The 25,272-nt window shown below is 49.2% G+C and overlaps 1 protein-coding gene across 11 annotated transcripts in view; it reads left to right on the forward strand.

Annotated features, from left to right (window-relative positions):
* The window catches only part of rptor (regulatory associated protein of MTOR, complex 1), an 80,167-nt gene that overhangs the window by 15,865 nt on the left and 39,030 nt on the right, over positions 1 to 25,272 (forward strand). For 9 of the 11 annotated variants that reach the window (XM_081710607.1, XM_081710608.1, XM_081710609.1 and 6 more), the window contains exons 5-10: positions 8,019 to 8,177; positions 8,901 to 9,047; positions 12,433 to 12,608; positions 16,436 to 16,495; positions 22,226 to 22,326; positions 23,096 to 23,240. In XM_081710607.1, coding sequence (XP_081566733.1) covers positions 8,019 to 8,177; positions 8,901 to 9,047; positions 12,433 to 12,608; positions 16,436 to 16,495; positions 22,226 to 22,326; positions 23,096 to 23,240 — 788 coding nt within the window. The other 2 variants (XM_081710611.1, XM_081710610.1) reach the window with 2 other exon arrangements.

Here is a 25,272-nt window from a genome sequence, read left to right on the forward strand (position 1 = left end):
CACTCAGGATCACCACATCCATCACTCCGGCCCTCTTCTACTGTTTGTCCACCACTACTATGTCCAGTTAGTTAGCCATTACCATCTTGTCTGTCTGTATCTGGAAATCCCACAGGATCTTGGCACGGTCATTCTCCAACACCTTTAGTGGTGCATTCCACTTAGACCTTAAAAGGGGACGAGCACTAGTGAGCGTCGGAGCCACTATCCAGGATGAACCGAGATCCAGGAGAACACCAGGATGATGGTCCTAAGTGATAATGTGCTTAGTGAGAACCTCAGACAGCAGAAACCTGAGAAGGATGGAAATAAGGCAGAGGAACCATCATGGGAGGACAAACCCCTGCACGGTACGTCCCACCGGTTGATATGGAGAAATCTTACCAATGGCTGGAAAAGGCTGGACTGAATAACAGCACAGAGACGCTAATCATGGCAGCACAGGAACAAGCTCTGAATACAAAATCAATAGAAGCTGGGATATATAAGTAATTCAGCACAGCCCACACACAAATGCACACAAAGAGAGAGGCTTTCTCCTGTGGACCCCATTACCGCTGGGGAAATATTTGCTGCGTCAAGCCCGTCTTGGCCATGGCAAGTCTGACTGTGTATGAAAAGAGGAAGGCGCTGCAGGGAAACGCTCTTCAAAATCTCAGAGTAGATAAAGGCGTTAGTGTGTTCCTGTGAACAGCGACAGTCGTTTCTGCTTTTGTGTTGCATGTTGCCCAGAGTCTGTCGTTGTGCGGCGCACTACAGCTGTGGTAAGTGACAGATGATGATGTCCTGCTACAGGCAGGGAAGGGCGTGTTTCCCACGCTCTGGCAGGTGTTGACTGACAGCAGGATGCAGTGTGAGGCATGATGTCATAATGGAGCTGATGCACGCTGGCCGTGCGTGGTGAACATGCGGGCACGATGGCAGTGTGTTCCCTGTGCCCCAGGTGTTACCGCACCTGTTCTCACGGCTACAGTTGATCATAGAAACACAAAGAAAGAGACAGATGTAGAGATCATGTTTATACATTATACAGAAGTTAGCAGAGACCATTCAACACACACCCACACACACCCCTATGTCTCTCTGGCTGAGAGTATTTATCTCCTACACTCGTTTCATTATTGAAGTGTTCACAGGTTCTGAGTGCAGACTGATGGCCTGTAGCTCAAGGCCAAGTGAAGCTACTGTAGGGGGCATGTGTGTGCGCAGACTTCATTAAAAAATGACACATGATGCAACGCGTGTAAGAACAATTGTATATCTGTGTGTGTGTGAGAGAGAGAGAGAGAGAGATATTGTCACGTTGGGCACCAGCCACTATGTGTTACTGTTACACACCAAGCTGCACATATAAACTTCTTAATGAGGGTGTGTGCGCACACACACACTATTTTAAACCTACTGTAACTGACAGAACGGCAGAGTCCTGTATTAGGACACACATTTCCACATGTTTGTAACTTGTGTGTTAACAAACTGTGGACAGGACTTCACCTAAACAAAGCACTGAGCTACTACAGCTGTACACGCATTTATAACCAGCTTTCGCCTCACGCAAGGACAAACAACCACCTCCCCAACACACACACACACACAATGAATGGAGGGTTAGGGTCAGCTGTTTTTGTGCTGTTTTATTGGTTTGGGTTCAGATGTGACTGTCATTTCTCATAGAGTGTTATTTTATCTCATTAGCAAAGATCAACACACACTACAAGATGGGGTGTGTGTGTGTGTGAATTAATTACAGTAGCTGGATTATTATTTTGTTACCCTTACAGTAATAATCATATTTTAAGGTAAATGTACTCTGCTCATGCTTGTACTCTAGCTGTGTTGTCACCTTTGTGTGATGTGAGTAGAGGTCACGGCGTGGAGATATTTTTGAAAAGAGAATTCATTTCCCTGGTGTCATTTTTCAGATCAGTATAGTGCTTTTTGCTGTAAATAACACTGCACACACACAATTTCTCCCATGCCAGCAACATTAGACATGTCAGTAATTAATATACCGTATTAAGGTGCAATAGAGAGCAGGTCTTAGTGTGGTGTTGGCATTTCCCACAGATTGGAGCACTATGAGCATATATTGCTTAATTAATCAGATTTAGTTAAAGTGCTTAGATTTAGTCTGAATAAAATGGGAGAATATTGTTTAGGTGCAGCTTGCTGTAATTATGGGATCGGATTAGTGAAGCTTTTGCCATCAGAAACAATCTTGTTGGTTGCAGATCAGCCGTTGTTTCCCAAGTCTCTCCCTCGCGCAGCTGTGAACGCGTCGTGAGCGCAGCATCACGTTCCAAATCACAACCAGCATTTTATTTCCAGAAATGCCATCTTTCCCGTCCCACAGAAACCAGTGGGATTCTCTCGAGATTCCGTTCCAGATGGCGTTCACCGACTACCCCTCGCAAATTCACCGTGTCAATGGCAGATAATTAGACATGGCGTATGTTTGTGTCTGTGTGTGCGCGTGCGTGCGTGTGTGTGTGCGTAATGTAGTACATTTCCTATCTAGGTGGATGAGTAGAGAAGGAAGGCCTGGGTTTAAGGCTGTGTGTGTGTGTGTGTGTGTGCGTGTGCGTAATGTAGTACATTTCCTATCTAGGTGGATGAGTAGAGAAGGAAGGCCTGGGTTTAAGGCTGTGTGTGTGTGTGTGTGTGTGTGTGTGTGTGTGTGTGTGTGTGTGTGTGTGTGTGTGTGTGTGTGTGTGTGTGTGTGTGTGTGTGTGTGTGTGTGTGTGTGTGTGTGTGCGTGCGTGTGTGTAAATGAATTCAGACACTGTTAACAAGATGTTCATAGTGACACAGTGCCCTTCATCAGATCATCTTGCACAGTACAGCTGACCAGCCATCCTGATGTAGTACAACACACCCTGTGTGTGTGTAATGCTGATGTAGTACAACACACCCACTGTGTGTGTGTGTGTGTGTGAGATCCTGATATAGTACTACACACCCATTACAAACCCTCCACGTGTTTGTGGGTGTTAGCACTGACACAATTCTCCAGAAATGATGTGATTTTCACAGGTTTAAACCTTCAAATATCTATTTTTTGTGCATTATGTCCATAAGAAGCAAACCAATATGAGATACACACTTGCATAGTCAGATTTATTTAAACATAATCACATCTTTTTAAAAGCTCTACAATGAACTTTTCCTTGACATGAAACAGAAAGTACTCATTCACGCGTTTTTGTGCTGCAGTGTGTCTGTCTCGGACTGCACAGTAGCCTGCCCTTTTGTGACGCTTCTGTTGAAGCCACACAAGTCCGAGAAAATAAGACAACAAATGTTGTACTCCGAGGGGTCATTTACCATGAAGTGTTATTAAAAAGAGAAAAGTAGGCTGCATGTTTCCTAGACACTAGAACACCCAGTGCTCTGGCATAAATAAGTGCTCGCGGCCATCGGGTCATGCTCACTTGGATGCGTGTTTCCAAGACGTCCCTCAGGTTGCTCCTGCTGGATTGTAGCTTACAGACAACTTTCACTCTCTCTGCGGCCAACGCCGGGGAACCCTGTCGTCGGTTATGTTGAGTGCAGCAGCCGAGACCCACGCGAGAACTCGGCAGGCAGACAGCCATGGTAGTGGTGCTTTCCCCTCACCAAATATTAAATATTACAATGTCTGTTGTTGTTGTTTTTGTTTACAATTTGATTATATAATGTAATTTAGAATATTTGTTTACAGCAGGTGCGTGTGTGTGTGAGAGAGTCCTTATCATGGTGAGTATGGTTAAGAAACTATCAATCTCTCTTCTGCTGAAAACTCGAGTTTCACACTGTCTTGTTCCTTCTCCAGCTATTTACATAACTCTGTCACTTAGTCATGTAAACACACACACACTGTCCTGCTGCTCTTCACACATGAGTGTGCGATTATGGGGACAAACCTTAAATGGCATAAAGTGTGTGTGTGTGTGTGTGTAGACTTGTTTTTTCATGGTTTGCATGCATGTCTGCATAAGGGGGTGTGTGTGTGTGTGTGCATGCATGAGAGGGGAGTTAGGGTGTGTGTGTGTGTGCGCGCACGCGTGAGAGGGGAGTTAGGGGGTGTGTGTGTGTGTTCTGCTGGACCCCGTCTCCTCTCACAGCAGGACAGTGACGTGTTTGTCTATTCTGCACCGCAATTCCAGCTTGTCAATTATACACACACACACACACACACACACACACACACTTACTCACTCACACTTAGTAAACTCGCAGCTATTACATAACTGCCATGGGAGCACTGAGAGGTCTGTGTGTGTCTGATTAAGGTCTGATCGTGTTCTTACGGGTGTGTTGGGGTGTGTGTGTGTGGGAGGGCGTGGGGCTGTAGTGTGTGGGGGTGTGGCACCGTCGGGGCCGTTATGCTCGGGTGGGCCAGGCGGGTTTAACCGAGCCCCTCCGACTGTCCGAACTCTGGCCCCCCTCAGCCTGTCTCGGGGCCTAATTCTGTGGAGGTCAGCCGACCCTTGTAGGGTTCCACGGAAGTGGCTGGAGAGGGCTTTGTTTTTTCCACGAGACTCTGCACGAGGGAAGTGTCTCTGCACTCTTTTTATCTTTCCGCTTGGCCATGAACCCACTCCTTCGCTTTACTTTTCCCCCCGACATCTGAAAACCCCCAGACAGCCGATTTTCTCAGCATCACACTGTTCTATCAGCTCCACCGAAACAGGAGCGTTCAAACTATGGTGTCGCGTTACCAAGGAAACAACCCGCAACCTTTTCTCTGCTCACAATGTAACAGTTGTGAGCTTGCGTGCACGTGTGTGTGTGTGGTGCTTCATCAGATGGATGGTGGTGTTGGAACATCAGTCGGGCACTAGGGTGGCCCTCCTGTAATGCTCAACCCCATCTGGCAGTCCAGCTCCCTGGAACCTCGGAAGTTAGCTGACAGTTCCTACTGGACTGGGTTACAGAGGGCTCCAGGCTCCAGTGTTTAATGGCCTTTTTTTTTTTTTTTAAATGAAGGCTTTAATAGCTGTTTTCTTCTAGAAGTGTGTGTGTGTGTGTGTGTGTGTGTGTATTGCATCTGTTATCTTCTCATTGGTGACAGGGACAGTATTAATTGAAGTCATCATTCGTCACTGTGTCTGATCCTATTCTTGGCCCTATAACAGCTAATCATAGACCGCCGTGACTTGGAAAAACACACACAGTCGAGAGTGTATTAATGCTGTCCCACCATTTTAGTTTTTTCCCAATCCTGAATGTCCCATGAATCAACCAGCCCGAGTCGGCCTTGTTTCCATGGTGAAGGTTTGTCTCTAGTCATAGCCACTGTTGCTAATCAGCCTGGCTGGCCCAACTCGGTTTCAGCTAATGGCTGCGTGCCGGATCGCTCTGGAACGTGATTTCGGCTGGTAGGCGCCTGCCGGGAATGCTCTGGAACGTGATTTGCGCCTCCACCGCTGGCCTTCCGTCTTCATTTAATGAGCTGGGCCACTTCCCGGCGTTGCCGTCGTCGGTGAGCCGGTCTGGCGAGCGTTTCGGCGGGCGCTGTAAGCACAAGGGCTGCATTCAGCCGAACCTCACACACTGCTCTGTGTTTGCGTTCAATGCAGAACTGTCACGTTCACTTAGAAAGCTCAGTTTTAACACTCGACCAGACTCGGCAGGACACGCGGCTACGTCAGCTCGCACGGTGGTCCTCTTAAGCCAATAAAGATTTGAAGACATTTGGGTCATCGTGACACGGACATATGTTTGGTGGGTGGGCCGTCCTGGGGAGGAGGAGGGGCGAGGCGGAGCAGGAACCGAGGGGGAGCTACTGGTGCCCAGCCAGCCACAATGTCATCGCGCGTCTCTGCACCGTCACTCTGCTGATTCACCGTCAGTCCGGAGCCCTTTGATCGCTGCTGCGGAGGAAGGGAGAGGGGGGGGGGGTTGATATAGAAATGTAGAGAATGTGAAGTCCTTTTGTAACACTGAAGCTCTATATTAAAACTCCTAACACACACACACACACACACACACACTCCATGGTGAGTTTATCCTGTAACAGGATTTCACACCGGTTTCAGATCACTGCTCTGTCTGATCCGCCGCTCTGGGCGCGCATGTGCTGTCTGGGTTCACTGCCCTGTTTGAGCTCCTGCACTGGCCCATCGGCTGCTCTGGGCTCGCATGTGCTGTCTGCCTCTGAGGTCATTGTGCTGTATTTTGCTTGTTTAACGGGTTACACATGTTTTTTGTTTTTTTACACATTTGTTTTAGTGCTAATACAAAGACAATTGCAGTACCAGTGTACCAGTAAGAGTGTAAAGGATACACACACACACACACACACACACACACACACACACACACACACACAGAGTCTCTTAGGGCTATGAGGTATGCAGACACCCAGTAGGCTAGCATGGCGCTAGATTTAGTATATCCCGGCAAACATCTCCGTGGTTACGCAGAGCCAGTTTGATTGGCCGTCTCACTGGATAGGTAGAAGCCATTCCTGTATCCTTGGATTTATTGTTGTTGTTATTTTTGTTGTTATTTATCTCTAGGATTAGTTCATGTTTGGGATTATTTGATTAGGATAAAATGCAATGATGAAGTGTGCCTGTGCGTGCGTGTGTGCGTGCATGCGTGTGTGCGCGCGCGTGTGTGTGCGCGTGTGTGCGAGTGTGTGTGTGTGTTTTCTAGTGCGAGAGCTTCGCCTCACAGCCCTGGTGTCCAGCTCTTCTCTTTGTAGTATCGAGCAGATGGGTGTGCATGCGGAGAGACGGGGAGAGAATAAGAGAGATAAAAGGAAGCACAAGCACGGATGATGAGAAATATAAATAAATCAATATAATATAAATCAACCTCGTCCTCCACACTTTCACACTTGTGCGTGTCCTGCCCACTCTGCTGCCACCTGTTACGCACGCGCACACGCACGCACGCACACACGCGCACACACACACACTCACTCACTCACTCACTCTCACACACACACACTCACTCACTCACTCACTCACTCACACACACACACACACACACACACACACACTCGCTCGCACACACACACGCACGTGCACGCACACACGTACGCACGCGCACACACACACACACACTCTCACACACACCGTCATCCTTGGCTCCTCTCCTCTTTTATTTCTCAGTGTTTTCATCTAGGAACACCAGACAGGAAGTGAAGGCTTATTTATTCTTTATTATTGTTGCTGTTCTTAATGCGTCGCTCAGTGTACGTCTTTATAGTTTAGTTTAACTCACCACTCATGTCCTACTTACTTTAGTATATTATGCTACATACAGTCATGCCAGTTGATGACAGCTTAAACGACTGAACGAACGAACGAACGAACGAACCGATGATGGCATGAATGGTTAAACACAGACAGGAACTCAGTCATGTGACTGGTAAACTGGCTCCATCGATTCCCGTCCGGAGGTGTGTGTTGACCCCGGGCTCTCTCCGTCTGTGCTGGGCAGCGCCGGGCCGATGTGCGATTGGTTTAGGAAACCACATTTCCCCACTAAGTGCTTCTGGAAAACACTCTCACTGCAGACGCATTAGCGCCCAACCTCCGGCCTCTCTCTCTCTCTCTCCTTTCTTTTCTATCTCTGTGTCCTTTTTGCTCTCCTTGTTCGTTCTCTCTCTCTCTCTCTCTCTCTCTCTCTCTCTCTCTCTCTCTCTCTGAGGAACAGCACTAATGGAGTCTTGGTCTGTTTACTCCTGTACTTATTAACATGGTGTAAGCACAGCACCCAGACCAGTTTTAAAACAAACCTCCTTACCCAGAAAGGGAAGAGGCTTTTATTTTCACCAATGCGCCATTGACTGTCCTAAATGTGAGCGGCTATAGGGGAAGAGAAGGAGGGCTCGTGTTAGAACAAGCACCCTTGAGTTCCTTACAGATGAACAACTGCCTAGCAAACAGATACAGAGGTTGATTTACCCACCCAAACACACACGCTGTGTGCGCTATGGTGTTGTGATTTGGGTCAGTGGCGGGGCCAGTCCAGCCTTCTGCTCTCCCTAACGGAGCCCTGCGTCTTCAACTCCCACCCACTAGGCACGCTACAAGCAGAGTCTGGACCCCACGGTGGACGAGGTGAAGAAACTCTGCACGTCGCTGCGCCGCAACGCCAAGGAGGAGCGCGTTCTGTTCCACTACAACGGCCACGGGGTCCCCCGGCCCACCGTCAACGGGGAGATCTGGGTCTTCAATAAGGTACACGTATACACACACACTGCAGACAGATGGTCTCCAGTCAGGTCTGTTCATGCTTGCCGCACTCCTAAAGGCCCAAAACTGAAACGTAGTCATCCAGTACTCACGCAGGTCAACGTGGCTCAAACGTGGACCCGCGTGTGTTACCGTTTATCTAATACCTTCAGACTTGAGCACCACGTGTAAGAGTGTCCCAAATCCAAACCGAAAATGTCAGATTCCGTGAGGTTTTTTTGTTGTTGTTTGTTTGTTGGTTTTTTTACTGTCCAACCAGCCACAGTGATTACACACCTGTGTAAAGAAAAAGATTTGGGTTACTTTTACCTGCTGCGTGAACATAGTCTTGCTCACGACATAGGCACGACATTGGCTCTTCATAGGCACGACACAGGCTTTTCACAGGTAAGGAGATGCCGCATGCATGTGGGTCCATCTCCAAGGTCAATGTCTGACATCAGCCCCTTCTACGCTGGTCACCCTGGCACCCCTGATGATGGGAAAGGCAAAGACTACTCAGTGCACACAGACAAGATGGAGGGATGAGCATATCCTGCGTCTCAACACGCCCTTTCCCCATGGAACGCTCTCTGTGTTGGAAATAAGCAGTATTGACAACAACAATGACGAGAAGGTTTCTGTATGTAGAGTCCAAGGTCAGTGTTGCTTCACAGACTGACCTGACCTGTGATGTACTGGATCTCTCTCTCTCTCTCTCTCTCTCAGAACTACACCCAGTACATCCCTCTCTCCATCTATGACCTGCAGACCTGGATGGGTAGTCCCTCCATCTTTGTGTATGATTGCTCCAATGCCGGCATCATTGTCAAGTCCTTCAAACAGTTTGCTCTGCAGAGAGAGCAGGAGCTGGAGGTCAGTAATGCGCACGCACACACACACACATCCAACACCAAAGCGCACCCACATACACATCCTACACCAAAGCGCGCACGTGCACACCCATGACCAAAGTACTGATCTAATCACCACACACAACGCACTACGAGAATGACCTCCATACACAGATCACATGTGCACACACACACACACCCAACACCACACTACTGACCTCTTCACACACTAAACACACACACTAAACCCCTCACTACTAGTATTGCAAAGTATATTGGTGAAAAGTATCGTGATACTCTCGCAACGTTTGGAAAATTGCAATCCTTTATTCTCTGACTGGCTCTTTGTCCAGTCCCTTTAAACACCACGCTGAACGTGGCAACGTCACTTTCGTTGTGTGTGGCGTCTGTCGGACAAACGTCCCCACCGTTTCAGAGGACACGGAGACAGGCGTGTGCTGGTCGACCTGTTCCCTCCCCGTCGTCCACGCTGGCAGAGAGCTGAAGGCATCGTTCTGAGCACTCAACAGGCAGGGTTATGGTTCCATGGGGTCCTGGGTTAATGTCTCCTGGGGAGTTTTATTCACGTGTCTGTGTTTCCCCTCCTGAGATAGCAACAGGCCCAACAACCGCGCCCGCCTCAGTTTTGCCTTTTGACCGATCGGGCTTGCCGTATTTTAGTGTCCTAGTGCATCTTTTTGAAGCAGGAAAGTGAGAAAGTTTCACGCAACAGAAAATAATTACAGCAAATTCAAAATGAGATTTTGTGCTGAGATATTTGGCCCTTGGCCATTTAATATTTCATATGTACTGTATAAACACAGCATTGGAATTCTTGTTTTCTTTTATTGGGAAACTTCAGCCTGCAGTATGACATAACGTTTTCTGAGATTATGATGCATCTAATCTGTCTCATCAGAATGGCACCTAGGTTTGGTATCTCACAAATTATGTAGAAACTATTCTCATAAATTTATCACCCATTTTGAATTTTGACAAAGAAAAGTCACTATTTAGGAAACATGGATTCTGCAGGTACAAAGGTCTGGTATCCTGTGCCACTGTGCCATGGTATCCTGTGGCACTGTGCCATGGTACCATTTCAGGATCACTATTGAAATTCGGGACATGGCATCTGTACTGAAACAAAAATCAGTCATGACAGCAGTAACTCACTACTGACCTACTCCACACACACATCAAACACCACGCCAATGACCTACTGAGACACACCCCATCACACACTTCTCCACACACACACCAACCCAACACGTTCCTGACCCACTCCACACATGTTTATCATTTAACATTACACGCTGCTGATCCACTACACACAGACCACAACTTAAAACAAATCCTTAAAACAAAGCCCTATAAATTACATTCACTCAGATTGTGCACGAGTGTGTGCGCGTGCGCGCGCACGAGTGAGTGAGTGAGTGAGTGAGGGTCCATGTTTCCAAGCTCTGCAAGTTCCAAACCACTTCAATGAAACATTTCTAAGCAGCGTCACACCCCTGTCTGCTCAATCTGCTTTCTCTCTCTCTCTCTCTCTCTCTCTCTCTCTCTCTCTCTCTCTCTCTCACACCCTTGTATCCACTGAAACGGAGAGCCTGGGCGACAGCCCAAACCGTAGGGTCAGGGGTCGCAGAGTGATGGAGAGAATGAGGGAGGAAAGTGGAGGATAAGGCCGGATTGCACCTCTCTCCTCATCAATAACAGTTAAGGGCATGACAGACAGACAGATAGACGGAGGGAGGGAGGGAGGAAGAGAGAAAGTGACCCTCGTCTTCTGCTATAGCTGTTTAAAAAGAGCTCAGCTATTGAATTGAGCTGCTGTGTGCATGAGTGTGAGTGTGTGTGTGTGTGTGTGCATGCGTGTATGTGTGTCCTTTAAGTCTTGTATCAGAAAGGACATTTTACTTATAGTTCTCTTTCCTGCTCCAATGTCAGTCACGAGTGGTCACATGACTCGGAAAAAGAGGTGCTCCTCATTGTTGCCGTGCTTCCAGATCAGAGGTCACGACCCCCTGCACTTCCTCCCTCTGTCTTCAGTGGCATTATTCTTTTCAGGTTAACCGTAAAAGTTTTCATTAATATTTACGTTTCCACCCGACCAGATCCATCAGCATGGGCACTCAGGCCCAGAGTCGGCGTGCTTGGACCGGAACCGTGTCCATTTAAGGCCGCCCGGCGGCGTTCCGGAGCTCTAATGGAGGTGTTTCTGTCAGAGACCCGTTCTCGGAGTGGGCTGTCATTCTGGTTCCTAAAGCATCTGGTGGATCGAGAGAGAGAGGGAGAGAACCACATTATGATTTCACTGAGCCAGAGAATGGGAGATGTACAGATATGAAAGAGGAGAAGAGAGAGAGAGAGAGAGAGAGAGAGCGCGCATGGAGAGCTTCCGGAAGGACATTATTAATTCAGGAGGAAGCTGTGGGGTGGGGAGTCCTCACCCAACCTCCACCCTGCTCACCAAATCTGCCCGCGCACACGCCACACTTATGTAACTATCACACACACACAAGCTGTTTGGTTTATCATGCTATTTTTAAGTGTGTGTGTGTGTGTGTGTGTGTGTGTGTGTGTGTGTGTACGTGCCAAGGTTTGGGCCTCAGAGCCCTGCTTTAACCTTTTAACAGATATTTGAGTAATTCCTGTGTCTGCATCTCCTTGTGAACTTAGGGATTTTTAAAAGATTTTTAATAAAGTCTTGACATGCAAAAACAGGTTCCCAAACAAGCTGCTTTAGGGTGTGGGTGTGTGTGTGTGTGTGTGTGTGTGTGTGTGTGTGTGGGAGAAGGTGATTCATTGTCATAAGCGCTCTTGAGTTATTGACACTCCAATACATTCATCTTAATTAAACTCCGCCTCCTAATCCCCCAGCAGAGAATGGCTGCTCTGATTGGCATGCTAATTCGTCAGGTCTGCAAATATGCTAATGTGTTAATTACCACAGACGTTTTTTTGCATAATCCATCTCGAATATTCAGTGTACCATATTTACCATTGCCATATTTATTTCAGAGTAGGTCTGTGGCAGCAGACGTTAGATGGTAGGAGTCACTGCAGGTAAAGTCTTCTGCGGCAGGACAGGCGTGGGACAGCAGAGACGAGGTGGAGACTTTGGTGTCCCCGCTGACCTGTTAATTTGATCGGGGGGGGGCAGCAGCAGACGTTTTCTTAACCAGGCTGACTTACTTGGCACATTTCTGTAAAGCTTCTCGTAGACACATGCACGTGTGCATGTGTATGTACGTGTATGTGTGTGTCGTTTCCCATTGTGCACTTAGATATACAAGTTGCTGATCAGGCCTGGCTGGCTGACTGATGGGCTCTCCGGACTTCCTCGCAGGCCCAGGCCCCGCCCCCTCCACGCCTGACCGCCGTGCTTGTTTGCTCACTAGGTGGCAGCGATCAACCCCAACCACCCGCTGGCGCAGATGCCGCTGCCGCCATCCATGAAGAACTGCATCCAGCTGGCGGCGTGCGAGGCCAGCGAGCTCCTCCCCATGAACCCTGACCTCCCTGCCGACCTCTTCACCTCCTGTCTGACCACGCCCATCAAAATCGCCCTGCGCTGGTAAGACACACGCACACGCCCATGTAATACACGATAACACGCACGCGCCCATGTAATACACGCTAATGTGTATTCTCTTGTACTTACACACACAGCACCTGTGTTGTGTGTGTGGTGATTGGTTACTGTGTGGCATTTCACTATTATTTAGTGATTTCCTGAAGCTCTCAGCAGGATCTGGGCCGAGAGGCTCTTAACAGGACCGGGCTGAACAGGTCGGTGAGAAGCCCGCGGGTCTTATCCACTACCAGCTTTTAGCAGAACTTTCCTTAATTGCTCCCGTGAAAGCTGTTCCGGAGCGCGACTCACCCGCCACCGGGGAGCGGAGGCGCTTCCGGAACCTTCCAGGCGTGTGCGTAGAGAGAGAGAGCGAGCTCAGGCCCGGGCACACGCCCATAGAGAGGACGCCCAGTATCACTCCCGGTTCCCACCAGTAACTCTCCACCCCTCCCTCCCACTCTCTCTCTCTCTCTCTCTCTCTCTCTCTCTCTCTCTCTCTCTCTCTCTCAAACACACTCACACGCTATAGTGAATTTCTGGTTACATGAGTTGGCATTGCAGCATGTAGGTCACCTTCTCTGAGGTCAAACTTCTAGAGAGCATGTGCGTGTGTGTGCACATGACCACTGATCAAAAGAGTTGAGTGTTTTATGGCTCAGTGTGGGCGTGCGACCTTCAGGCGTAGCTGCACGCAGGAGTCTACAGGTGAGTTATGATCAGAGATTATATACAGTAATGGGGGGATATGTCCACATTCTCTCTCCGCCCTCGCTCTCTGTCCCTCCTGGGGGTCCTGCATAGTGGGATTGGAGATGAATTGAAGTATATGCCCTGCCACTGAGAGAATACCTCATTTATCGTGTGAAAGGGGATGATTTTAGAGCAGGGCAGAGAGACACAGAGGAGTGGCGCGGTTTAAGAGATGGCCGGGAGAGAAGGACATGTCTACGTCTCATTTAAGCGTCATTCATACCTCCGATATTTACTCCGTGCATCGCAAACTGTCTCCAGAATTTACCGATTAATAGTTCGCCTGGAAAAGATAGTCTGAGAAAGAAGGAGAATATCGGAGATGTCCAGATGGACTGTAAAACGACAGAGCGCTTAGCTTTTTTACACACACACACACACACACACACACACACACACACACACACACACCCCCACCACCCCTCACATTCCGATGTGTCATTTTTTTGGCCGGCCCCATGCGGCAGAGCTGTTTTATTGTTTGAGTTGTGTAATCTTCTGGAGAGTGCCAGCAGTGCCTCTGGGTGCTATTAGGAAGGGGATGAGGGTTTGTTTGTTTGTTTGTTTGTTTGTTTTGTTTTGTTTTGTTTTATTTATTTCTTTAATAAAGCTGGTTTCTTTTTTGCAACCCTGGTAGGTGCCGCTTTTGTTATCTGGGCAGACACCGTTGCACTAGCAAACACGTCTGTGTGATAAAAGCAAACAGGAAGGTTAGCACTTCGTCACAAATTAAGCTTCAGAAGTTGCTCGTGGCTTGGTTTTGCCTTCCCCGGTGAACTAATCAAGGCTACCGTTTGGCTCAGAGAGGGGGCGGAGTCACTGTTCACGTCAGGAAGAGGGCGGAGTCAAGTCACGGCTGTGTTTCTCCCCCCCCCCCCCATCACTTCTTTTCAGGCTCCCCCGGAAGAACATCAGAGTGTTTCTTTGATCCTGCTTCCCTGCGCCGAGCCTGTCCTTGAACGTCTGCACGTCTTGCGTGTCCTGTCTCCCTGTCCTCTCTCAATGCCCTTCTCTCTCTTCACAAGCCTTCAGAGTCAATAGAAGAACAAAATCAAGTTCGGCCTAATGCCAGACGCGCAAACAAGTCCTTTGTCGCGGGGCGTCGGCGTTAATTACTTTTCCGCGCTCCCCCCGAGACTTGAGGTTTAGCGCAGGCTAACGTTGCAGACGCCTCTTTGTGCCTTTGAAGCACCAGCCGAGGTCCTTGTGGCGAGGCGGGTTTTGTTGCGGGCAACCCCGGCTGTCTGAGCTCCAGTGCGCTGCTCTTCTGTACACACGCTGGATTCATTTATTCTCACAGTGAGGGAGGTTTCCTCCTTAATGGGGGCGTGTCGGGGGGGGGGGAAACCATCTCTCTCCCTGCCTCTCACTCGCATTCTTTTTCTCCCTCGCACTTTCTTTTCTGTTCTCTCTCTCTCTCTCTTCATTCTTTGCCTCTCTCTCCCTCCCACTCTCCATCTCACTCTCTTTCTCCCCATATCATCTCTTTTCTATGCACCTCCGCCCCCTTGCCTTTATCCTAAAATCTGCCATTTACCTTCCTCTGCTCTATACACCCCCCACCCACCAAATTGCAGGCCAGGTTGTAGAGGGTGGAGAATCCGCCTCCTCCGGCTCCTGTTCCAGATTTAGTCTACGCCCCACCCACCCCCTCGGTCCCGGGCCCCGACTCTGCTTCCAGTTCCATTTCTGGCTTCCCTCCAGCTTGTGACCTCATACCCCGGTGCTGTGTGTGGACCCTGGCGTGCGAGAGCCGTGTGTGTCCTGAGCGGAGGTGGCGGCATGGGCCTGATGCCCATTCCAGCTCCTTCAAAGTTAGCCAGCTGCGCTACGATCTTTAGCATCTTTTAAATCCCCTGTAACAGGCTCCCTCTCAGCCAGATCCCGCTGCTTACAATGCAAAAGGCCAGACACGGGTTACGTCATACCGCTACACGTTTCTGTCATTTGTGTCGCGCTCCTAAGATTGCCCGACTACAGGGCGTTCTGCTTGGTCGCTTCCACGCTGCATCTCTGTCTGTATTTCTGTCAGTGCCGTTCTCCAGCAGGGCTGCACACACGGCATACGAGGGAACTTTAAATTCTGGTGTGTGGCTCGAAGCGTGGCGCGGGATGACGGGCGGGACAAAGCGAAATCACGCACCAGGGAACAGGTGGAGGATCCCTGGTATACAGTACGAGCCAAAGTGATGGCGTTTTTCTGAGCGTGCTGTTCTAAAAAGCTAGACAGGCGAGGATAGAGTGATGGAGAGATGAGGTGATGTATTTTAACGAAACTCTACGACGCTGGTGTTTGACAGCAGCACACAGACTCGGTAGCATGTTTCTGCTGGAGGCCCTGTCCGTGGTGCTGAATACCACTGTGGGATAGACCATCTGACGCGCAGGGGAGAGCCAACGTGTGTGGAAGGGTGGGTGTGCTCAGAGAAGGGTGGATGACTGTATTGTGTGTGTGTGTGTGTGTGTGTGTGTGTGTGTGTGTGTGTGTTTGTTTGTGATTTGCATGAGGGATGAGTTGAAATTATTTTTTGGTTTTCTTTCTTTCTAAAAACATCACCTTTATCTTCCCACCAAGATCTCCCTCTCAGATCTGTTACCAGAAACCCCACTCGGCTGGCTGTGTGTATGTATATACACATTACTGACTATATTGTGATATACTGGCTTGCCCTTCAAATGTTATATCAACACGAGCCCAAATACTGACACCCAATGCTAATACAACTTAATTAACCAACTGTCAAATCTCTGCAGGGCCCGCTGCTTCTGTTTCCATGCAGTTTGTGTGCGTGTGTGTGTTTTGTTTTCCTTATCATTTGCTGTGAATGCCAATGCGACCCTGTCAGTGTAAATAATGCCAGTTTGCCCTGAGCATTCACAGAGGTTCCTGCTAGCACATCTCACACACACACACATCCCTGACAGGTGCTCTGCTGTTTTGTTTGGGGGGGGTTTGTTTTATTTTTGTATACCACATATCTCTGTGCACTCTTTTCTCACTGGGTGTGTGGGTATGAGGGTGAGTTGTTTCATTGAACACTCACTCTCTCTCTCTCTCTCTCTCTCTCTCTCTCCAGGTTTTGTATGCAGAAAAGTGCCAAGCTCGTGCCAGGGGTGACATTGGACCTGATTGAAAAGTAGGAATTCTTTTTCACTCTCACCCCCTCTCTCACCCTCTGCTGCACCCTCTCTCTCTCTCTCTCTCTCTCACCCTCTCTCTCACCCTTCTCTATCTTTGGGCATGGTTCTTTCCCTTCACCCGTGTTACACTCTGTCATTGTTCAAAGCCAAACCTGACAGCTATAAACCCTCTTCTTTCTGATAAAGCCCTTCTCTCTCTCTCTCTCTCTCTCTCTCTCTCTCTCTCTCTCTCTCTCTCTCTCTCTCTCTTTTCCCCCCCCCCCTCCTCCTCCTTTCACCAAGCTGTGGCTGTGTTGAGATGGGTGGGATTTAGTGAAGAGGCCGTGATGAATCATAGATTGCGGAGTCCAGCTGACTGAAGTGCCTCCGTGTTTAGAGTCTCTGATCCCCTTGAAACGGGACGCAGGCTCGGCTGCAGTTTATGGCACAGCTCAGCCTGTCTTCCTGGAGGCAAGCACGCACGCGTGCGCACACACACACAGATGTGTAGGGTGGGTTGACATAGGATCGTGCATACAAAGACTCCCTCTTGGGTGCCGCTGACACTCCAGGGTCACGACCCCTGCCGCCTATTTGGATGCGACTTCCCGAGTGCATGTAGCCAGGCAGTTATAGCCGACTGCAGAGCGTTGCCGACGCGGTTCTGCACGGTGAGCGCGTTTAACGACGCTCAGAACTGCGCTGGGCTTGATTTGAGCTCCAAGCGCATTACGGAATGGACCGGAGTTCCTCCAGGAGGCCATTTTCATCCCTGATCGATGGTAATCCCACTCGCCGCCACCCCAGTGGTTGACCTGGGTAACTTTTGTGTGCAGTTGCTCACAGCACTAAGACAGGTGGTGTTTGTTTGTACAAAAACATCCTGTTTTGGCACTTTCATTAATGGCTGTTGGACTGAAGAGTCACTGCACCCCAGATCTCTGCCCTAGAAGCAAGCGTGCGCGCGTGTGTGTGTGTGTGTGTGTGTGTGTGTGTGTGTGTGTGTAAAAGAGACTGAGGAAAGCAGTGCTTCTCAAGTCTTGCCTTGGTCCTTGCTATCCTTGTTTCCATGGAGACCGGGCAGGTGAAGACTCTCCAGTCTCATCACCGTGACGATAGCGCACCTTCACCTGCTCTCCTGAACGCATGTGCCCACCGGAACAAGTCCTCGAGCCCCCCCTCTCCCGCTGAGTCAAGGACAGCTTACGCCGGATTTCACATGAGTTCTTTAGTGCTTCAAACAGACTCATAATGTCACAACTTTGACTCTTGGACAAGTTCTGTTTGTTTGTTTGTTGTTGTTGTTGGTTGTTTTAAGAATGTCCTTAACACAGCATAATAGAGTGAGCATATTTTGTATTCTGTTCAGTCTTGCCTTAGAAACTAATGGCCATTGCTACATGACACGCCTTTCCTACTACAGGACACACACCCCCACCCCCAAGACGAAGCACTTGATAAAAATATGCAAGAAGATATGTGATGTAAGGACAATTGCAACATTGATACCCAGCAGTCTGCAGTTGATGCGTTTATCGCCTGAAGTTTTGTCGTTTGTCACCCATCCTTTAAGGTCATACGACAGCGGCCGGCGAGTTTGTTAGCGAGTTGATATCGACATTTTTGCTCTTTCGCTCTCCCTCCTTCTGAGTGGAGAACTGATGTCTCCATTCGTTTCATTTGTGAGAAAAATAAGTGTGTACACGCGTGTGTGTGTACGCGTGCATGCGCGACAGCGTTTGGCAAAACGAATCTTTCAGCGAATGATCGGTCATATTAAAATCCTGAGAATCACTTCGCTCGGTTTCGACCCACCGAGGTCCGTCGCTCTGTCCTGCAGGGAGACCCACGAGCCATGAAACCCCTGACACACACAACCCCATCACAGTCAGTCGGCGTCACCCCAGCAAGTCCCGATCTGCCTGGCTTGCATCCGGGGCCCTTAGGAACGGCCCCTCACACCTGTTATGACGAGCTCACTTTCCAAAAGGAAGTGACAGAAGATGCACTCAGAGACCGTCGCTCCTGTTCCTCACCCCACATTAATTATCCACCCCGTCTCCAAAACGCTGTTTACCTCACACCGTCTTTTACAGGTGTGATCACGTAACAAGGATCACAGACCACCGTGTTGGTTAGTTACGGAGCTGATGGGAAGTACACGGTTTCTTTTAAGACTCGCGGGTTACACAAGGCTGCATGTGCAGGCCACATGACATTTTGCTCTCCTAATAATCACACACCGAGGCATTGCAGGGCAATGTACTGATTAATTAAAGAGCTGAGATGATATTTGCATTTCTGGATCTTCTCTTAGCACTGGTCTTCAGCCTGGGCTCTGTGTAGTTAGTAACAGAGACGACAGATAAACACACCAACCCACAGAGGCCTCCCAGCCTCATTGACTTTGGGACACAAACACAATGTTACGTTACTTACTTGCTTCTGGTTTGTTTGTTTAATGCATGTAGTATCTGTTCTGTATATCGTAAGGCAGAAGCCCAGGAGAGAAGCATAGCAAGAATGACTCGGACTTTTGCAATGTAGCTGGAACGACTTCCACATGAGAAGATGGCTAACTGCGTGTTTATTAGTACGTTTGGACTGCAGGTCCACGGCGCTCCTACACACCTGAGTCCTCGTAAGCGCTGGGTCCGAGCTAGGGTTAGATGGGAGTCGCGGTGCTCCCAGAGGGTGGAGACAGCGTTACTCTTTCCCAAAGCCCCGCCCATACCAGAAGCTAAAGACTGGGTAAAAAAATGCCATGATTTCCACATACATCCTCTGAAACAGTTCTACATGGTGGGGGGGGGAGAATGAGAAGATTGAGAGAGAACATTTGATGGGGTAAGAGAGGGAAATAGAGGGAGAGAGAGAGGGAGAGGCTCAGCTGTAGTACTTACAGCTGTAAATGTGATGGCCTGCTCTGGTCTGTTACAACGTGACTGTCATGGAGGAATTTAAATCTTTGTGTTAAATTTTAAATCTGTATTAGTGTTTGTAGTTCCCAATTAGACCGGCCTTCTGGTAATTCTTATTGCTCCCCTAAAGTGTGATGGTCAGTACTGGCAGTGTGTGTGTGTGTGTGTGTGTGTGTGTGTGTGTGTGTGTGTGTGTGTGTGTGTGTGTGTGTGTGTGTGTGTGTGTGTGTGTGTGTGTGTGTGACATTTTGCCTCCAGATTTCTGGGCAGCTGGAGCTCACTTACTCACAAACTGAATATCACATGACCAAGAGCTACTGCTGCCAGACTGCTACAGACACCTGTTACACACACAAAGACTCGTGTGTATGAGAGCACTGATGAAGCTTTATTTCGCTCTCTCTGAGACACACACGAGCACACATGCAGTAATGGATATACACGAAGCAGTCTTCATTGTCTTAGGTGCCACTATGAGGAACGATGTGTGCGTGTGTGCGTGCCCTTCATGGTCGTAGCATCCTAAATCCCAAACGTTTGCACAGCTGTATATACATTCCGATGTTCCCCCGTTTTCCCACTTCCTTCCCCTGTCTCCCTGCATTCCGTTTGCTTCCGAGAGGCAGCACTCTCTCTAAAGGCAGACTCCAGGTCATTCCAACAGCATCCCTACCGTCATCCTTCATCTCTGCATCATGGATATGACATTTCAAGGTCCGCAGGCGCTGTAGTCGAGGGGCGGAGCCTAAAAACGGCACCTGCGGAGTCTTTCTGGATTCTTACTGCCTCTCGGCGGCACTGAGTTACGGGCAATGACCTGCCGCGGCTTTTCACTGGTGTGAAGTGTTATCACTCCGCGTTACTGTAGCGGTCCCTGCGTCCCGCTTGTTAGCGACGCCTCCAGAGAAGCCAAAGGAGAGCCAATGTCACCTCCACCCGCAGAGGTGGGAATTGCAAACCCTGAGCGATGAGCCGTCAGTCCTCCGTTACCACTTTGATCTTTTACTTCTGCCCTTGACCAAACTACAGACAAGAATCACTCTTCCTTCTCTCTCGTTCTCTCTTTTTCTTTCTCCCGTTCCTCTCTCTCATCTCTCTCCGCCATCTCTGTTTGTGGCTGCCTCCCCCTTAGCTTCTCTTTCCGTATATATCGCGTTCCTCCTCCGCTCTCTCTATCCTTCTCTGTCCATCTGCTCATGTTGTCAACTTTCAACTGTGACTCCAAAGTGTGAGGATTAAAGTGCGCTGTATTCACCTCACTCTCTCTCTCTCTCTGTGTGTTTCTTCCCCCCTCTTAATTCAGTTCAGGTTTATTGTACAATATTCTCTCTTTGTTTGCTATCTCTACCTCTCAATTCAGTTCAGGTGAACTTCGGTGGCAGGACTATATTTTAAATAAAACACCCTCCTCATGTATTTGTGTTCAGGTGTTACGTCTCATGCGCACCCTTGCAGTTTGCATGTGTTTGCTGTCAGTCTCTCGCTCTTTTTTCTTTTTCTTTCTTTCCTTCTTTCCCTCCTTCTCTCACTCACACTCACACACTCACACACACACACACACGCACACACACACACACACACACACACACACAGTGCTTGGGGCCGTGCAGTGGGGATGCCCTGCACTTCATCTGTCATCTCCGGGACACCCCTGTCGCGCAGAGACGGCATTCCAGAATGCAGGGCTGGGACTCTGTCCCCTCCCCCGCTGGCCGCACCTTTTCCCGGGCACCGTCCCAAACCTCGCCGCCCACTCAGTGAACAACAGTGCCGGTGTGTGGGGTGTGAGTGGTGACGTCAGCAAGGGTTCAGATCCCGGCGCTTCGAAACAGGCGTCCGTCCGGTCCTGGCCCACAGCTTAGCCATGGTGGCCAAACAAAGGATTCTGGGAATCGTGACATTGGCTTTGGCACAGATACTTGTCGGAACCCACTTCATAGCTGGAAGAAACTGTCAGAAAAGACTTCAAGGCTACATGATTCCCTCCCTCTCTGTCTCTCTTCATCTCGGTATCTCTCTCTCTCTTTTTTCGTCTTCCCCCGTGCCTCACTTCTGTTCTTTGCCTTTCGCTTTCTTTGATTTGTCTCTCTCCACCCCCCTCTCTTCCACAGCGTGCTGGTCTTCCCACTCGCATCTCTAAAGCTGCCTGCTGACGTTCGTCGCGAAAAGTGAAGCCGGGCCCGACCAAACTAACGTCCGTCTTGGGATTTCCAGACGGACGCACAGATGCCATTGTGGAGCCCTTTGGGAATTCCCCCGAAATGCTTGGGAATCCTAGGTGTTCAGAAGTAGCAGGATATGAGTCTTTTGCCAGCAGCTGACGCCGATGTTTCATTCTTTGCCCGTAAATGGTCTTTATGAAGCCTGGTGGAGTTGATTTGCGTGGGCTGGTGCGTCAGTCTCTGTGTAGGGAAGCAGCTCGCTTATGAAAGCACGGCCCCTCCTCAAACCGCCAGCGGAAGTAACCCAGGCTCCCAAACTCCCTGAGAATTCCTCTCGGATTCCCGAGTAAACCCGATCCGCTTTACTGTCCCGAGCTCTCATCTTCCACTTTCAGTCGTAAAGGTTAAACTAAGTGATGCCAGAGCTCCTACTGAATTAGATTTAGATTTCCTCCTGCCGGCGTGCGGATGTTATCTCTGCACACAGCCCGCACGATGCACTGTGGAGGGGAGCAGGGACCGGTGAGGGGAAGTACGGAAACCATGGCTTAGAAAAGACATACTCTACTAAATTCCCTCTGGTTTATATAGGTATGACTGATTCTCCCATAGGCTTAAGTGTGTGTGGTCATTGTGGTGTGTGTGTGTGTGTGTGTGTGGTCAGGATTCCCGGGAGGCTGAACGACAGGAGAACTCCGTTAGGAGAGCTCAACTGGATCTTCACGGCCATCACAGACACCATCGCGTGGAATGTCCTGCCCAGAGGTCAGAGGTCATGCCATTGTTACAATAAGTGAAGGGAGAAGTGGTTAAAGTGTGACTCAGGCATGTCCTCAGACACAGGGTAGGAGTGAGGGTAACTGGGGAGGGGAGGGTAATAGAGGGGAGAAGATGTGTGTTAAGGGTGTGATTTTGCCAGCAAGTCCTCATCTGTTTGCAGTTAATTAAACACTGCATCAGAAATCTGCCTAGTGAAAACCACTCAGGATTTTAATCCTCTGCACACATGTACACACGCGCTCAGACAATTCTAAAACCTTATAGAGGGGCATGATCACACAACCTCAGTGCTATTACTGTTAATAATTGAGTCGATATAATTATTTGTGAGTGTCTGCAGTAATGTATCGGTGTGGTTATGAGCTGGCGGGACATTTGTTCACCAGCAGCCAGTCCCACAATTTTATGGAACAGAACACGAGACGCTGAAACTTTGGCAAAACCTCACAGCTGTCTGTGAGCGCACCGTATTCATTAACGGACAAGCCCCTCACGAGAGTGCAACTGAAACGTTGAAGGCATGACATGGTCAACAAAGTCACATGAGCAAACAGGTCACATGACTACAAACTGTGAGCGGCGTTTGTTCAACCATGCACCAAAGGTGGTGCTCTACAGGGTGTGTGTGTGTGTGTGTGTGTGTGTGTGTGTGTGTGTGTGTGTGTGGTGGGGCTTAAAGTGGTAAATCAGTTCTCTCTCTCTCTCTCTCTCTCTCTCTCTCTCTCTATCACTTTCTCCTTCCTGCACTTGCCAGACCTTTTCCAAAAGCTCTTCCGTCAGGATCTGCTGGTGGCGAGCCTCTTTCGTAACTTCCTATTGGCTGAGAGGATTATGAGGTCATATAACTGTACTCCAGTAAGCAGCCCCAGGTTGCCACCTACATACATGCATGCAATGTGGTAAGTGTACACACAAACACACACACACACACACACACACACACACACACACACACACACACACACACACACACACACACAGGGCCCAGCCAAGAGAACATTAAAAGCAGTTAGTTAACTGACACACTTTTTGTTCTGTTCTTGTCATATACATGTTGATACATGATGGCTCTTTCTGATCTTAGCATTGTGAGTCTTGCACTCTGAGGTATGGATGTAGGACAGATGGGTTTGAATAAGGAAAAAAGTCTCAAATCATTTTGTGTTTCTCACGTAACGTGACTCCACTTCCTGCAGAGCTAGTCAGCCTTTGTGCACTAAAAACAAACAATTCTTCGTACTGTTGTAAGATGCCACTTTGACTAAGCACTCCTACCCATAACTCCTTTTTCGTGAGCTGACTTCCTCCTCTTTCACCTCCAGTCATCAATCTCATAACCGTCGCGTTCTGGGGTGCGGCGGAGAGCGCACGCGGCGTAATTCTGCACTCACACTTATTAAACCGTATATAGAGGCGGTGCTCTATATGGACAGCGAGCGCTGGACAAGCCTCTGCTCTTGTAAAGCGGCGTATGGGGTGTGGGGTGAGTGTGACGGTTTATGAGCCGACTGCCCTACACTGCTGCGGAGTTGATCTCACACACACACACAGGGAGGGGAAGCTTGGCTTAGTAAAGGCTCCCTAATGAGGGGGGGTGCGGGGGTGGGTGGTGGGGGGTGGGGAGGACGAGTGGAGGTAAACAGATAAGAGGAGGAGTGTTGAACGTGTGCAGGGAGGTGCTGACAGATGACGGCACTCCGGTGTGTGCAGCCTTTGTTATTCTAATGGCCTCGTCGTGTGTTTAATATTCATATGGGGTCATTACTGAGAGCTGCAACACGCCTGCAGTCCAAGTAGTGAAACTGGGGAGAGAGAGGGAGTATGGTGTCTGTTGTTGCTGGGAACACAAGCAGCTGACTCATTTGTGAGGGAAACCGCGTTTGGCCCCCTGTGGTCCTCGGTTGGTTTGGCTTTTTTTTTTTTTTTTTTTTTGCTGAGTGGCGTGCTGTCGGCGTTACGGTGCTGACACTTCCATCATTACTGTAAGTGGGTATGAGGGCTCTGCTTTGAGCCTGCAGTGTTACAATTTGCATTTAAACAGCACCGAAAGGATTTGGGGCTTGAGCGTGTGAAAGGCGTGTCCTGACCCCTGACGACATCGAGCTCCTGCATGTCAGCAGCCAGCGGGCTCTGACCGCGCTGCTTTTCTCTGTGCGCTGATTGGCCCAAAGTGGCATTGAAATGTTGAGAAGTGATGGACCTTCGTGACTATCGTGGAAGTGCTCAGAAGAGGTGGACTTTCAGTCTCAGATTTGCATAGTATAATGTGTAATTAACAGTGGTCTCTAGCGCCTCCTTTATTCATATAAAGTTCACAGGACTGGACCAGATGTCACAGTGGGTGTGGTTATAGTTAGAATGGGTGAAAATGTAAATATTTGAGTCCTAAATACATTGAGACCCACATTAATGTTGAAATATACTCCCTTTATTCCTCTAGACTTGTCACTCACAATGCCCCGCCTCCACGCACACTCTCACAATGCCCCGCCTCCACGCACACACTCTCGCAATGCCCCGCCTCCATGCACACGCTCTCGCAATGCCCCGCCTCCACGCACACGCTCTCGCAATGCCCCGCCTCCACGCACGCACGCGCACACACACACACACGCCCTCACAATGCCCCGCCTCCACACACATTCTCGCGACCCTCCCCCTACCATGCGTTTTCCAACAGAGTGGGTGACTAGCACAGATGGTGCGTTTATTCTTTAGATCATTTTAGCAGTGGGATTGAATCAAAGGCATTGTTTACTTGTATCAAGTAAATATCAACGTCATTTATGAAAATGAGGATTTTGTCCCGTGCAGTTTTTTCCCCAGTTAATGGCAGGTGCTCAGATAGGGGGGAAATATGCTAATGCTAACAGCGTAGCCTCTATTGTGAGCTGAGGGTCAAGCTGCAGATCTGTATGGTTCCATTTGAAC

This window comes from Electrophorus electricus, chromosome 3 (genome assembly GCF_041902795.1).
Source record: "Electrophorus electricus isolate QZ-2024a chromosome 3, ASM4190279v1, whole genome shotgun sequence".
NCBI lineage: Eukaryota > Metazoa > Chordata > Actinopteri > Gymnotiformes > Gymnotidae > Electrophorus > Electrophorus electricus.